Here is a 16,891-nt window from a genome sequence, read left to right as displayed (position 1 = left end):
TTTGGTTTCACCATGTAGAAATTACAGCTGTAATAGTCCTCCCATTTCAGGGCACCTTAATGTTTGGGACACATGGCTTTACAGCCGTTTGTAATTGCTCAGGTGTGATTATTGCCTCCTTAAAGCAGGTATAAGAGAGCTCTCAGCAACTATTATTTCCTCCAGCCTTTCCATCACCTTTGGAAACTTTTATTGCTGTTTATCAACATGAGGACCAAAGTTGTGCCAATGAAAGTCAAATAAGCCAATATGAGTGAGAAACAAGAACAAAATTGTTAGAGACATCAGCCAAACATTAGGCTTACCAAAATCAACTGTTTGGAACATCATTATGAAGAAAGAAAGCACTGGTGAGCTTACTAGTCGCAAAGGGACTGGCAGGCCAAGGAAGACCCCCACAGCTGATGATGGAAGAATTCTCTCCATAATAAAGAAAAATCCCCAAACACCTGTCCGACAGATCAGAAACACTCCATATAACCATATAACAATTACAGCATGGAAACAGGCCATCTCGGCCCTTCTAGTCCGTGCCGAACACTTATTCTCCCTTAGTCCCATCCACCTGCACTCAGACCATAACCATCCATTCCTTTCCCCATGTACCTGTCCAATTATTTTTTAAATGAAAATCGAAACTGCCTCCATTCTCATTCCACACAGCTTGACCCTTGAGATGAGAATCCAGAGAGTGGTACTCTGGAACTCTCTCAGTTCATTGGCTATATTTAAGAGGGAGTTAGATGTTTTAGGGGGAAGGGGGTATGAAGACAGGTACGGGATACTGAGTTGGATGATCAGCCACTGAATGGCTGGAGGCTCTCGAATTCCACACAGCTACCTCTCTGAGTAAAGAAGTTCCCCCTCATGTTACCCCTAAACTTCTGTCTCTTAATTCTCAAATCATGTCCTCTTGTTTGAATCTTCCCTACTCTCAATGGAAAAAGCTTATCCACGTCAACTCTGTCTATCCCTCTCATCATTTTAAAGACCTCTATCAAGTCCCCCCTTAACCTTCTGCGCTTCAAAGAATAAAGCCCTAACTTGTTCAACCTTTCTCTGTAACGTAGTTGCTGAAACCCAGGCAACATTCTAGTAAATCTCCTCTGTACTCTCTCCATCTTTCCTATAATTTGGCGACCAAAATTGTACACCATACTCCAGAATTGGCCTCACCAATGCCGTGTACAATTTTAATATTACATCCCAACTTCTATACTCAATGCTCTGATTTATAAAGGCCAGCACACCAACAGCTTTCTTTACCACCCTATCTACATGAGATTCCACCTTCAGGGAACCATGCACAGTTATTCTTAGATCCCTTTGATCAACTGCATTCCTCAATTCGCTACCATTTACCATGTACGTCCTATTTTGATTTGTCCTGCCAAGATGCAGCACCTCACACTTATCAGCATTAAACTCCATCTGCCATCTTTCAGCCCACTATTCCAAATGGCCTAAATCTCTCTGCAGACGTTGAAAATCTACTTCATTATCCACAACACCACCTATCTTAGTATCATCTGCATACTTACTAATCCAATTTACCACACCATCATCCAGATCATTGATGTATATAACAAACAACAGTGGACCCAACACAGATCCCTGAGGCACCCCACTAGTCACCGGCCTCCAACCTGACAAACAGCCATCCACCATTACTCTCTGGCATCTCCCATTCAGCCACTGTTGAATCCATCTTGCTACTCCACCATTAATACCCAACAATTGAGCCTACTTAACCAACCTTCCACGTGGAACTTTGTAAAAGGCCTTACTGAAGTCCATATAGACAACATCCACCACTTTACCCTCATCAATTTCCCTAGTAACCTCTTCAAAAAAGTTCAAGAAGATTAGTCAAACATGACCTTCCAGACACAAATGTTGACTGTTCCTAATCAGACCCTGTTTATCCAGATGCTTAAATATATTATCTCTAAGTATCCTTTCCATTAATTTGCCCACCACTGACGTCAAACTAACAGGTCTATAATTGCTAGGTTTACTCTGAGAACCCTTTTTAAACAATGGCACAACATGCGCAGTACGCCAATCCTCCGGCACCATTCCCGTTTCTAATGACATTTGAAATATTTCTGTCATAGCCCCTGCTATTTCTACACTAACTTCCCTCAATGTCCAAGGGAATATCCTGTCAGGGCCTGGAGACCTATCCACTTTTATATTTTTCAAATGTGTCAGTACTTCCTCTTCTTTGAATCTCATCGTTTCCATAGCTACTCTACTTGTTTCCCTTACCTCACATAATTCAATATCCTTCTCCTAGGTGAATACCGAAGAAAATAAATTGTTTAATATCTCCCCCATCTCTTTTGGCTCGGCAGATAGCTGTCCACCCTGACTCTCTAATGGACCAATTTTATCCCTCGTTATCCTTTTGCTATTAATATAGCTGTAGAAACCCTTTGGATTTACTTTCACCTTACTTGCCAAAGCAACCTCATATTTTCTTTTAGCTTTTCTAATTTATTTCTTAAGATTCTTTTTACATTCTTTATACTCCTCAAGCACCTAATTTACTCTTCAGGAGTCAGGTGTGGATTTGTCAATGACCACAGTCCGCAGAAAACTTCATGAACAAAAATACAGAGGCTACACTGCAAGATGCAAACCACTGGTTAGCCGCAAAAATAGGTTGGCCAGGTTACAGTTTACCAAGAAGTACTTAAAAGAGCAACCACAGTTCTGGAAAAAGGTCTTGTGGGCAGATGAGACAAAGATTAAATTATATAACAGAGTGATGACAAGAGAAAAGTATGGAGGAGAGAAGGAACTGCCCAAAATCCAAAGCATACCACCTCATCTGTGAAATACAGTGGTGGGGGTGTTATGGCCTGGGCATGAATGGCTGCTGAAGATACTGGCTCACTTATCTTCATTGATGATACAACTGCTGATGGTAGTAGCATAATTAATTCTGAAGTGTATAGACTCATCCTACCTGCTCATGTTCAAACAAATGCCTCAAAACTTATTGGCCAGCGGTTCATTCTACAGCAAAACAATGATCCTAAACATACTGCTAAAACAACAAAGGAGTTTTTCAAAGCTAGAAAATGGCCAATTCTTGTGTGGCCGAGTCAATCATCCGATTTGAACCCAATTGAGCATGCCTTTTATATGCTGAAGAGAAAACTGAAGGGGCTAGCCCTAAAACAAAAAAAGCTAAAGATGTCTGCAATACAGGCCTGGCAGAGCATCACCAGAGAACACACCCAGCAACTGGTGATGTTCATGAATCACAGACTTCAAGCAGTCATTGCATGCAAAGGATATGCAACAAAATACTAAACATGGCTACTTTCATTTACATGACATTGTTATATCGCAAACATTATGGTGCCCTGAAATGGGGGGGACTAGGTATAAACACTGCTGTAATTTCTACATGGTGAAACCAAAATGTATAAAAATGGCCTTCATTAAAATCTGACAATGTGCACTTTAACCACATGTGATTTGTTTTCTATTACAAATCTTAAATTGTGGGGTATAGAGACAAATAAATATATGATGGGTCTTTGTCCCAAACATTATGGACGGCACTGTATGTTGGCATGGATGGATGAGAAGTAATTTGAGAGAAAAGTTGCAGGAAATGTGTCACTTCCTGACTGGCAATCAATAATAAGTGTTGCTTGGCTCAGTGCTGGGTCCTCAAGCAGTTGAAAACTATATCAATGAAGGGACTATGTATATTGTACCCGAATTTATTGATGATAAAACAAAAACTAGGTGGATGGATAAGTTATCAGGAGGGCACAAATATCTTGCATCAATATACGGAGAGATCACCGTGGATGTGAGAATTTGACAAGAGCATCAATTTTGAAAAAAAAAAAAGAGCAAATTATTACTTAATGTGAGTCGACAAAATTTGATCAAAGTGATTTTGGAGTGTTTTATACAAAATAAAGTCAGTATGAAGGTACTGGAAGAAATTAAAATGGCAAATGAAATATTGGAATGTATTACATGGGGAATTGAAAACAAAGTAGGGAAGCTTTGAATCAACTTTATGGCAGTGCTGTTGAGGACAAGCCTGAAGTTCTGTGCACAAAGTGCCCTGCATTTAAGGATGGGTGTGCTTACTGGAGGCATTGCAGAGGCTCATTCCTCTGATGAAGTTGACACTAAGTCAGGCAATGCAGAATTAGCTTTCATGCATGGGAATTCAGAAGAATAAGAGATTATGCAAATTAAACACAAAAGATTTTGTTTGAGAGGGTGGATGCCAAAAGGAGGTTCCTCAATGTGGGCATCCAGAGTTATGGTGCATAGATTCAGAATAAGGGATTGACCATTTATGGCAGATAGAGACATTTATTTTCTAGGATGTTGTGACTGTTAAGAATTCTTTATCCCAGAGGAGGAAGGCAGTGAATATGCTCAAGATGTATAGAGTCTTGACTACCTGCAGTAGTGCATGAGAAAGCAAGATTAAGAGGGGACAAAAGAAAAATTGTTAAGCAGAACAGTTTAATGTAAACATAGAAAAGTCTGGCTCAATCGTAGTTACTTTTAAGAAATTTTATGTAGTTATTTCTGACATTGTTTTTATATTTCAATTTAGGATAGTGCGTTTTTATCAGCACTTAAATAATGCTGTGAAAAACATTTTTTCTAAAGTACATCCGCTTTGTTTAAGTGGTCACACCCAAGGCACAGGAATTCCCCGTTCTTCTGAGGCTAAGGCTGACAGTCAGGAATTTCTGGTACATTTTGAGAACGTCAGTATGGCTTTTGGATCGTTTTAAAACATGTCCTTTGATTCAGACTGAGAACATTAGCCATCTGAAGAAGGGTCTCGATCCAAACGGTCACCTGTCCTTGTACTTCAGGGATGCTGCCTGACCTGCTGAGTTACGCCATCACGTTCTGTCCTTTTGTGTATTAACCAGCATCTACAATTCTTTGTTTCAACATTCTTCTTTTTATTCCATGCCTTTTAAAGATTGTTGCATCGCTCATGCAAGAGAGTGTTTGCGATACATTAAAGTAGATTTCTAAAATATCAGTACTTTCATTTTAATTTGTCGGTAGGCGGCGCGACTCTCGTCAGCAGCGGCCTCTGCAGCCCGTCTGCGTTTTTATTATTTGTTGTCTATGTTTTTATGTAGTTTTTGGTATTTTTTGTTGGGGTATGTGTGTGGGGGGGTGGGAGGGAGGGGGTAACTTTTAATCTCTCCCTGCACGGGAGACCCGACCTTTTCTTTGTCGGGTCTCCGTTGTCGTTGGGGCTGCAACGAGGAGCGGCCTCCAACAGGAAGACCGGGGGCTCTGGTGCCAACTACTCACCTCACCTCACCGTCGCGGAGCTGGCCGAGTCCAGGGCGGGTGGAGCGGTGGTGGAGCGCTGCTGAGGCCCGACCTCCGGAGATTCGGAGGCTGCAACTGCGGGTCTGGCGGACGGCGGCACCGGGAGCCCGCGGGTCCCTGGAGGGAGACCGCTTTTCAGGGCTCCTGCAACGGCGACTTCTCCCGCCCGAGTTGCGGGGTTGAAGAGCTCCTGGAGCGGGGCCTTACAGCACCGCCCCGCGCGGCTTGGAATGGCTGCGGGACTCTGCGAGCGCACGCCGGGGGCTCTAACATCAAGAACCCGGTGTGCGACCTCGCTCCACCCGGCGTGGCTTTAATGGCCGCGGGACAATCGCCATCGCCAGCCGGGGGCTTTGACTTTGACTCTGACATCGGGGGGGGGGGGGGGGGGGGGAGGAGTGCAGTGGAGAGATAAGTTTTTTTGGCCTCCATCCAATGGTAATTGTTTATGTAAATTATGTTGCGTCTTGGGTCTATTTGTTTGTAATGTATGGCTGCAGAAACGTCATTTCGTTTGGACCTCAAGGGGTCCAAGTGACAAATAAATTGTATCTTGTATCTTGTAATTTGTAGCATTTTATTTCTACTTCACCTTCAATTAAGTTTTAAATGCAATAGACTATCCTTAAACTTCAATTCAGATCTGTAGAAGATATCCAATGACATAGATTCTCTTAGCTGCATCCAAGCTGTTTCAATGTAGTGACAACTTTGGACAAAGACTTTGGACAATGCGGCATTCCCCAATATTGTCTGGGAGTTACTCAGTGCAAAAGGCTTAGGCAGAATTTGTTAGGTGAATCCAAGAGTTTCCAGAAATAACATGTGGAGTTTCCTGAAACAGGGGGACCATATTGGACCCTATGGGCCCCAGGAAATGAGTCAGGCCAGGGCAGGATGTTGATATTTGCAAATGAGTTGTAAATGGAATTGAACATTGTGCAATCATCAGTAGAAACATCCCTATTTCTGTCTATATAATGAAAGGAAAGGCTTTGAAGAAGCAGCTGAAAATAAGTGGAAACAAGGAACTGCAGATGCTGGTTTACACAATTTGACACAAAGTGCTGAAGTAACTCAGCGAGTCAGGCAACATCTATGGAGAACATGGAGTGGTGATGTTTGGGGTCGGGACCTTCTTCACAATGAATGGACTCAGACGTGCCTCGAGGAACTCAGGCAGTGCACTAGGCCTGGATGACTCCAACAACCATTTCCTTTTGTGTAAGGCGTTAAGGGCCTGGCCCACTTGGTGATTCTTTCAGCGACTGCTGTATCAGGTCACCGAAAAATTGGCGGTGACACGGCTTGATGACGTATGACGCGCGGTGTTTTTTCGAGTGTCTCAACCAAAGAACACAGCAACATCATGACCAGGGTGGTACTGTTAAAACCCAAACAGGACATCAATGCTTGGTGAGCAAGTGCTTCTTGATAGCACTGTCCACGACATATTTTATTCACTTGCAGATGACTGAGTGCAAACCAACTGGACAACCTATTTAACAGTATTGTCAGTGCTCTTACCATGCAGGCCACAGCAGATTAAGTTGCTGGCTCATTATCACTACTTCCAAGTATAACTTGGTATCTTGTGCAGAACGCAACATTTTGAGAGATAGCAGTGCGTCAGGCAGCATCACTGGAGGACATGGATAGACGACTTGCAGTTCAGGACCCTTCTTCAGACAGAAGGGCCCCAAACCAAACTGTTGCAGATACCCTGTAAAAGCCTGTGGCTCAGCTGAGTCGAGAGCCACACTCAGAGGCCGAGCCGATGGACCGGATACAGTTTGCAACTGCACGGTGCGCTGGAGGACACTAAATGCTATTCCTGGTCAGGCTGACCCTGTAACGCTGCCAGAATAACGGGCCTTCAGGGCCAGGTTAAAGGCACTTTTATAGAAACATAGAAAATAGGTGCAGGAGTAGGTCATTCGGCCCTTCGAGCCTGCAACGCCATTCAATTTGAACTTAAAAATGGTGTAAAAATCTGGCAAGCCTAAAGCCCCTGTCCCACTTAGGAAACCTGAACGGAAAGCTCTGGTGACCTTGCGCCCACCCAAGGTTTCCGTGAGGTTCCCGGAGGTTTTGGCCACTTTCCCTAATGGTCGAAAGTGGTTTCCGCGTAGTCGAGGCTTCTATGTTCCTGCGATTATTTCAACAAAATCAAAACCGACCTCGACTAAAAATAGGTTGCCGTTTGGTGGAAGCCAGTGGAGTGGGGTCGCTATTTACTTACATGCAGTAGAAGGCAATCTCCTTCGCTGACCGTCCATTTTGATTGGCTCATTGGAGTTTTCAGCAATGATCCTGTGGGATCTTTGGTTTTCAGGACCTAGAAGATCCGCCGGAAGGTAAAATGCCTGCTGACTTTATTAAACTTCTGAAAACTGTCGCCACTCCTTCTCCACCCCCTTCTCTCTCCCTCCCGGGCTCTCAAAAGGACAGGTTTTCTAAGTGGGACAGGGGCTATACAGCGCGGAAACAGGCCCTTCCACCCACCGAGTCCGCGCCGACCAGCAATCCCCGACCAGCAAACATTAACACTATCCTACACACGCACTAGGGACAATTTTTTTGCTGTACCAAATCTAAGATGCGCCATGTATAGTAATACTTTACTGATCTGCATGCAAACAAATCTCACTGTACCTTGGTACCATGTGATAATAAAAGTAGCATTGAAATGATTGAATCATTTATATCCTCCACACTCCATACTTTAAATCCTATTCAGATTAAATTATTATAGGTATAAAATTGTTGCAATGATTTTTCTGTAGAATTTGCTGCTATAATAACTGTCCAGGTAGCAGTTATACTCCTGGTTATTACCAGATAAACATTAAGCTTTCAGTCATGTGTAGAAAGGAACTGCAGATGCTGGTAAATATCGAAGATAGATGCAAAGTGCTCGATTAACTTAGCATGTCAGTTATATTTCTATTGATGTACATCAAGATAAACTTACAATTAGTTTGCAATTACTGTCCCTGAAAGAAAGTGTTTTGCAACTTGTGCAAGGCACACCCTTTTCTAGGCTGATTATTTCACATTCCAAATGATGACAATTAATGACAGCATGTGGCTAACTGAGTAGTGAAAGCCTGGGAAAAAAAAGTAGGCAAGCAGGTTCTTTACAGCAACAATGCTTTATGTTCTCAAAAGTTCCCTACAATTCCAAATGGTGCAAAAACAACCACAATCAAACAATAATACTGCAGAGATGAAGGCCATTACATATTTTAAAAACAACAAGGCTTGGTTCCCTTCATAAATTGTACATCTACTATTAAAGGAGTCCATTTATTTACTGGTTGAATAAGCAAATTGCTATGTAAGTTTTTCTGTGGTGGGAGATAGCCTGACAATGTAATATATCATGCCCTACGCCCGCACAGCCCACATTTAAGGTCATAGAGTCATATAGCATGGAAACAGGCCCTTTGGCCCAGCTTGCCCATGTCGACTAAGGTGCCCCATCTACAATTGTCCCACCTGCCCACATATACCCGTATCTTCCTAAACCATTCCTAATCATGTATCTGTCCAAATTTATTTTAAATGTTATAGTTTCTGCCACAACTACCTCCTCTGACAGCTCATTCCATATATCCATCACCCTCTGTCTGCCCCTCAGATTCCCATTAAACCTTTCCCCCTCTTACCTTAAACCAATGTCATCTGGTTCTTGATTCCACCACTCTGGGTTTTCGATTATATGCATCTACCCTTTTTATTCTCCTCATGATCTTAAACACCTTTAGAAGATCACCTAGGATTAGGCTGGCCGACTTCGGGGCTGCGGCGGCGGCGGCCCGACTCGGAGTTGAGGCTGCGGGACTCGGAGTTGAGGCTGCGGAACTCGGAGCTGAGGCCGCGGCGGCCCGACTCGCTGATGCGCTGTTCCAGCTTTCGGCAGCGGCCCGACTCGGAGCTGAGGCGGTGGTGGCCCGACTCGCTGAGGTGGTGTTCCGGCTTTTGGCAGCGGCCCGACTCGGAGCTGAGGCTGTGGCGGCCTTACTCGGAGCGGAGGCGGCGTTCCGGCTTTCGGCAGCGGCCCGTATCGGAGCTGAAGCGGCGGCGTTCTGGCTTTCGGCAACATGAAGCGGCGGCAACATCACTTCGGAGGTCCGCTGGACAGGAGGGCGGCATCTTCGGCCTGGATCCGCCTCAGCGCAGGGGGAGTACAAGGAGGGAAGAGACAGAGACTAAGACTTTTGCCTCCATCACAGTGAGGAGGTTCTTGGTTCTTGGTTCTTGGGTCCTCCAAAATATTCCAACTGGAATTTAAACTGGAGGTGGTAAAGGGAGGGATTAAGCCTGAAAGGGTATAAAGAACACACACTATAGAATTTAACATAAAACATCCCCACACAGCAGAATCAAAGTTTCCCACTGTGTGGGAAGGCACCAAAGTCAGGTGCTTGGTGAACTCACTGTGGTGGATGTTAATTTGTGTTTATTGTATGTTTTGTTATTTATTATTATTGTGTATGACTGCAGGCAACAAAATTTTGTTCAGACCGAAAGGTCTGAATGACAATAAAGGAATCTAATCTAATCTAATCTTAACCTACCTAATCACCCGGTTGCTCAGCACTTTAACTCCCACTCTCATTCCCAATCTGACCTTTCTGTCCTGGGCTTCCACCATTGTCAGAGTGAGGCCCAGTGCAAATTGAAGGAACAGCACCTCATATTTTGCTTGGGTAGCTTACACCCCGGCGGTACGAACTTATTTAACTTCAAATAGCCCTTGCTTTCCCTCTCTCTCCATCCCCTTCCCTGTTCTCCCACCAGTCTTACTGTCTCCGACTACATTCTATCTGTCCCGCCCACTCCCCTGACATCAGTCTGAAGAAAGGTCTCGACCCGAAACGTCACTTATTCCTTCTCTCCCGAGATGCTGCCTGTCCCGCTGAGTTACACTAGCATTTTGTGTCTACCTCTAGAAGATCACCTCTCATTCTCCTACGCTCCAAAGAATACAGTCCTAGCCTACCCAACCTCTCCCTGTAGCTTAGGCGCTCAAGTCCTAACAACATCTTCTTAAATCTTCTCTGCACCTCTTTCAGCTTAACATCTTTCCTCTAGCAGGGTGACCAAAATTGAACACAAGGCTCCAATTATGGCCTCACCAGCACTTTGTAATCTGATACATAACATCTCAGCTTCTATATCAATACTGACTGACTGATGAATGTCAATGTGCCAAAAGTCTTCTTGACCACGTTATCTACCTTTCAAAGAACTATGTACCTCCACACCTCAAACCCTCTGCTCTACAACATTCCCCAGAGCACAGCCATCTATCTATCTATACATATCTAAAACTCTGATCTTGCTATCTTCCGGTTTGCGCAGTATTTCTATTTGCGCAAAAACGGTACGCGATAGCGCTACGATTTTTCGCCAGCTCACTCACCGTTCTCCTGTGCTGCAAGTGCACCAAGTTTTGTTCCGATCGGTTGAAATTTGTAAACGTTAGTGAGGTTTAAAAATCTTAAAAACCGCATGAGCGCAGATCGATCTCTTCTCTAGTCACTCCCCGGGACAGTCCGCCCCTTCCTGCGCCATTGCGTCTTTATTACTTAAGCTGAGGATGACCGGCGGAGTCTCCAACCAGACACAATTTGCGGAGGGACCCAAAGCAACCCGAAGCAGCCCAGCCCAGCGTCGGAGCCCCGACCCAGCCCAACATCGGAGACCCAGCCCAGCCCAGCATCGGAGACCCGGCCCAGAGTCGGAGACCCAGCCCTAGAGACGGAGATGTCGTCAAACGGAAAGCGGAGACTCTGATCCCGGCGGAGGAGAACGACCAGCAATCAGCGCCTGCTGTCAGTCCCCATCGAATACACCCCCCTCACACACACACACCCCCCCAACCACACACCCAGACACAGCCCCCTCACCCACTCATACACATCTCCCCACCTCCCCACCCACACACCCATCCTCCGCCCACACACATTATATCAGTTTTGATTAGCTTGTTATAGGAAAGATGCCATTATGCTGGAAAGAGTGCAAAAAAGATTCAGGAGAATGTTGCCACACCAAAAAAGCCCAAGTTATAAGGAGGATTGCGCTGATAACTACTTTATTCCTCGGATAAAACTAGTGCAAATTCGGTGAATGATCTACTTCCATGTCATTTTGTCAAATGCTTGTCAAACCATCCTATAACTGTTACCTTTGACCAGCCAGCTGCTGTTTTGTACAATATACAAAAAAAACTAATGTCTAACATTACATTTGAAGCACTGCCTGCTCTATGAACCATGACTAATGCTTTAAGTACATATTGCGTGACTAGTTCAGCGAGTGTTAGGCTGTGGGACATGCCCAGTAGGCCAGATAAAGGGAGAAATAAAAACAAACAACGGTGCCAAAATAATCACAGGCAGAAGCGACCAGTTGGAATACAGAGAAAGAAAGATGGAGCTACCTAAAGTTGAAGCATTCAACAATGTGTCCCAAAGGCACAGAGTGACACTGACATTAAAGTGTTGTCTCTACTACCTGCTGAATTCACTTAGGTTATCCTGACAGCATACTCACCCACCCAAGGCCAATGGTAAGCTTGCATTTGTGGAACTACACGCAGTCACCAAGAGCTTTAAAATATAGCACCCCATGGCCTTGTTTATAATAGCCGCAGACTTCAATCAGGCCAACCTCAAGAGTGAGTTCCCAAATACTATCAGCACACCTCCTGCCCATCTGGGGGCCTAAACTCCCTCAACCATTGCCAAGCCACCATGAAAAACGCCAGCCGCTCCATTCCTAGAACGGTCTTTGGTAAAGCATAAGAATCAGCAAAGTGTATAGAGGACTGTGTACCATAGGATTATGCGAGTTCCCCAACCGGAAACCATGGATGAACTGCGGGGTCCAGTGCCAGGTGAAGTCAGAGTCTTAAGGAATTATATCAAACTAGACCAAGTGGGACCTGATGGGCCCCGTCCCACAACTGGGTTGGGGGGGCGCAGCGCGGCACTTACCCCCGGAGACAGGCACCCCCAGAGACAGGCGACCCCGGAGCCAATCAGCCCCCACAAGGAAAATTCTGGCATTTATGGAGGCATCCAATCGTCCCCACGTTGAGGGAGGAGAGGGCAGGGGGCAAGGATGCGTTCTCAGTCACTTATCATACTTCCTATACAGTCACGACAGAAGACAAGAGCGGCAATAAAGGGGACTTTTTCTGGTTGGCTGCCAGTGACGAGCAGAGTTCCGCAGGTGTCGTTGCTGGAGCCGCTACTCTTCATGTTGCATATTAATGATTTGGATGAGGGGATTGAAGGCTTTGCGGCCAGGTTTGTGGATGATACGAAAATAGGTGGAAGGACAGGTTGTGTAGCGAAAGCAGGGACTGCAGAAGGACAGTGGGCCGGAAAGCGGCAGATGGAATATAGTGTGGCAAAGCATGGAGTCATGCATTTTGGTTGTAGGAATAAAGGCGTGGACTATTTTCTAAATGGGGAGATAATCCAGAAATTGGAGGTGCAAAGGGATTTAGGAGTGCTGGTGCAGGATTCCCAAAAAGTTAATCTGCAAGTCGAATCGGTAGTAAGGAAAGCAAACTCAATGTGAACATTTATTTCAAGAGGGCTTGTATACAAAAACAGGGATGTAATGCTGAGGCTCTATAAAGCGCTGGTAAGGCAACATTTGGAACTGTGAGCAATTTTGGGCACCATATCTGAGGAAGGATGTTTTGGTTCTGGAGTGAGTCCGGAGAAGGTTTACAAGAACGATCCCAGGAATGAGTAGGTTAACCTATGATGAGCATTTCTCAGCACTGGGCCTGTACTCGCTGGAGATTAGAAGAGGCGGGACCTCACTGAAACATACAGAATAGTGAAAGGCTTGGATAGAGTAGATGTGGAGAGGATGTTTCCACTAGTGGGAGAGTCTAAGACTAGAGGTCATAGCCTCAGAATTATATGTCTTTCTTTTAGGAAGGAGATGAGAAATTTCTTTAGTCAGAGGGTGGTGAATTTGTGGAATTATTTGCCACAGAAGGCTGTGGAGGCCAAGTCAGTGGATATTTTGAAGGCAGAGAGAAGGCAGAGATAGATAGATTCTTGATTATTACACATCCAAAATATCGGGAATTATCGCGTTTGCTCGCTGAATTTCATCAAAAGTAAGTTAATAATGCCTTACTTTTGATGAAATTCAGTGAGCAAACGCGATAATTCACGATATTTTGGATCTTTAAATCTCCACGGCAAATGTCGGCTGTTCACTTCCGCTGTGTTCCACCTTCAGTTCCCTCTTGTAATTACCTTACTTTCTATCTTTTTTTTTTGCCTGAAAATTTAGGTCGCTGTGCTTCACGGTCACCCCGACTAGCACAGAAAATTTCAGCTCAAAAATCGGCCGTTTTCCATGTTTTTAACGGGTGGGAAAGTGCGTGTTTCCCCATTCACTAACATGTACCGATGTGACATATGTCCTCCAGTTAAAATTTTCGGTCACGTGAGGGGGGATCTACGCTCATTTGATATTTGGTGAAATCACCCTATAGGGAGAAGGCAGGAGAATGGGGTTCGGAGGGAGAGATAGATCAGCCATGATTGAATGGCGGAGTAGACAATGGGCCGAATGGCTCACTTATGACGACTGTACAGCCAAATTGGACTCTATCTCCACCTCCAAGTTTGTCCAAGACATTATTGTGGTAGGATGGATCACCAATAATGGCAAGACAGATTACAGGAAGAAGAAAGAAATTAGTAACATGGTGTCAGGACAATAATCTCTCCCTCAATGTCAGCTAGACAAAGGAACTCATTATCGACTTCAGGAAGTGTGGCGGAGTATATGCTTCAATGATGTCAAAGTGGAAATGGTTGAGTGCTTAAAGTTCCTTGACGTTAATTTTACCAATGATCTGACATAGACTAACTGCATTGATCCGACAGCCAACAATACACATTAACACCTCTAATTTCATTGGCGACTGAGCAAATTCAGAATGTCTCCAATGACTCCGACGGACTTCCACAGATGCACCAAAGAAAGCATACTATCGGATTGCATAACAGCATGTTTTGTGAACAGCCATCAAATTAACAGCCACATCAACCCAAATTCCACTTCCACACATATTGCTGGATCTATTCAGTATTTCCTATATTTTCTGTATTTATTTATTTATGGAAAAAAAAGTTTTTCCGATTAACACTGCAGAGTATTTTGACTATTCAACGTATTGTACAGATTCGGGTGATTGTTGCAGCTGCAGCCAAGTGCAAATATTGACACAAAGTGCTGGAGTAACTAAGGGAGTCAAGCAGTAGGAATGCTGCCAGGACAATGAGCCTTTAGGGCCAACTGCAGCTCGGACTTTGAAAATGCCGCCAAAATCTGGTGATTCTTGTGTACAAGTCCTCAGTGGACTATTTCTATACACTTTCTGATTAATCAAGGATTGTGCGGATGTATAGTAATAATGTATTGAACTGAATGCAAAAAAAATTTCACTGTACCTTGGTGCATATGATGATAAAGAATCACTGAACATCTCTGGAGAATGTTTAGGTGACATTCTTGGATGGGAAAAGGGTCCTGAACCAAAACATCACTTATTCATGTTCTCCAGAGATGGTGTCCTACCTGCTGAAGCACTCCATCACTTTGTCTCTCATCCACAATTCATTGTGTCTATGTGCAAAAATTATTTTAAAATAATAATTTGCAGATATAGACCAGCTCATTGGAAACCACATAGTAAGTTATTTATAATGGTAATTTCATTTCTTTGTAAACGGCATCCAATTGCAATTCTCCTTTACAGAAGGATTTTTAAAAACCATACAGTACAGAAGAAGAATTTGGCTATCAGTACACCCATTATGGAATTCATCTGCATGGAATGTTGCAGATGTAATGACGATCTAAGTTATGATAGTAAATGCAATCAAAATTCAAGTATGCAACCGAGCAAATGATTTTCTCCATCTGAAGTACAGATTACAGCAGGGGTCGGCAAGCTTGTTCTGCATGTCTGTGAGCAGATGGCGGGCCACATCTATCACATGTACACAAAGATCCCACCCCTTCGAGAACGCCACCCAGAGCAATGGCCCCTAGTTACGGGTAAAGATGGTTACGGGCGCTCACGAACATGGCACACCTACGGACCATTGCCTTAGCTCTGTCCTGAAGGCGGTGGCTCAAATACTCATACTCACTTGTCCCCGGCCTATTGCTAACCCCAAACCCGGCAGTATGTTTAAGAACTGCGGATACTGGAAAAATCGAAGGTAGACAAAAAAGCTGGAGAAACTAAGCGGGTGAGGCAGCATCTATGGAGCGAAGGAAAAGGCGACATTTCTGGTTGAGACCCTTCTTCAGACTGGTCTCAGAGCAGCGTCAGCCACTTCTGAAGAAGGGTCTCGACCCGAAACGTCGCCTATTCCTTTGCTCCATAGATGTTGCCTCACCAGCTGAGTTTCTCCAGCTTTTTTGTCTACCTCCGATCTCGTCAGTGAAGCCCAGACGCAGGTGTGCGGCCGTGCCGGCGGCTTAGCGCAGGATGCAGTACAACCAGAGCTCGGCGATCCTCGGCAGCCTGGCGCAGCGCCGCCATTGCGGCAGCCAGCGCAGGCCTCCTTGCATCACCGCGGCCTCGGGCTCGACAGGTACTGGAGATGAAGGAAGTCAGCAAGCCAGATAAATACGGGGAAAAAGATATGCCTGCAGGCCGGGTGATTTTGGGTTACAGGCCGCATTTGGCCCAGGGGGCATAGGTTGCCGACACCTGGTCTATGGGATTGATTATCATCATGCAGGAAGGACATAACACCACTGACCAAAGTTCATCAAATGCCATTCTTTCCAACACTTGGCATTAGGTACCTGATCTTTATGGAAAGCAATAAAAGCTATGTTTGCATTCAAACAACGAAATTATGGATCTTAAAAGGAACTCCTGGTTTTCTTCATATCTAGAAGATCTAGCCAGATAAATTATTTACCAAAGGCTCCAAGAACAACAATGAGGAAAGAACAAAATGCAATTTCAGAAGATAGAAGCTGAACGAATAAACAAGGTAGAATTATTTAACTTGAGGGAAGTCAATAACTGTGAAACAATCTGGATGCATCCCACGCATTGTGATGGAGGAAAATGTATGTACGGCTGGAAAATTAATGAATCAATAATAAGTAACACAACCACTTGCCTTGGATTGTTTAAGTAGATTCTTTTCCTTTTAGAGATCGGTATACCACATTGTTCTACAATAGTGTTTACTATTGTGCCCGCTGCTTAGTTTTTCTGTTGTACATAACATTTTAGATACACAGCAAGTTACATTATTATATTTCTCAATAAAACAACTGATTTACCTGTGTCGGATTCTCTTTGCTCACTCCTAGATGGACTGACAGTGAACGGAAGTTTACGTTTCATCGAAGTTTTCTCTTTCACTTCTTTTTCCAACTCACTACGGTCTATTTTAGGCGTTCTGTTGTAGGATGTAACTTTCTCTTTATTCTAAAAGACAAAATAAATATA

General features: G+C 44.3%; 1 protein-coding gene across 5 annotated transcripts in view; it reads right to left on the bottom strand.

Annotated features, from left to right (window-relative positions):
- ankrd12 (ankyrin repeat domain 12) overlaps window positions 1-16,891 on the bottom strand; it is a 169,297-nt gene that overhangs the window by 66,037 nt on the left and 86,369 nt on the right. For 4 of the 5 annotated variants that reach the window (XM_055633933.1, XM_055633932.1, XM_055633934.1 and 1 more), the window contains exon 3: window positions 16,723-16,870. In XM_055633933.1, the coding sequence (XP_055489908.1) occupies window positions 16,723-16,870 (148 nt within the window). Of the gene's footprint in view, window positions 1-7,594; window positions 7,680-16,722; window positions 16,871-16,891 lie in introns of those variants that run through there. The other variant, XM_055633936.1, reaches the window with a different exon arrangement.

Source organism: Leucoraja erinacea, chromosome 4 (genome assembly GCF_028641065.1).
Source record: "Leucoraja erinacea ecotype New England chromosome 4, Leri_hhj_1, whole genome shotgun sequence".
Lineage (NCBI taxonomy): Eukaryota > Metazoa > Chordata > Chondrichthyes > Rajiformes > Rajidae > Leucoraja > Leucoraja erinaceus.
This window is presented reverse-complemented; position numbering and strand designations above follow the sequence as displayed.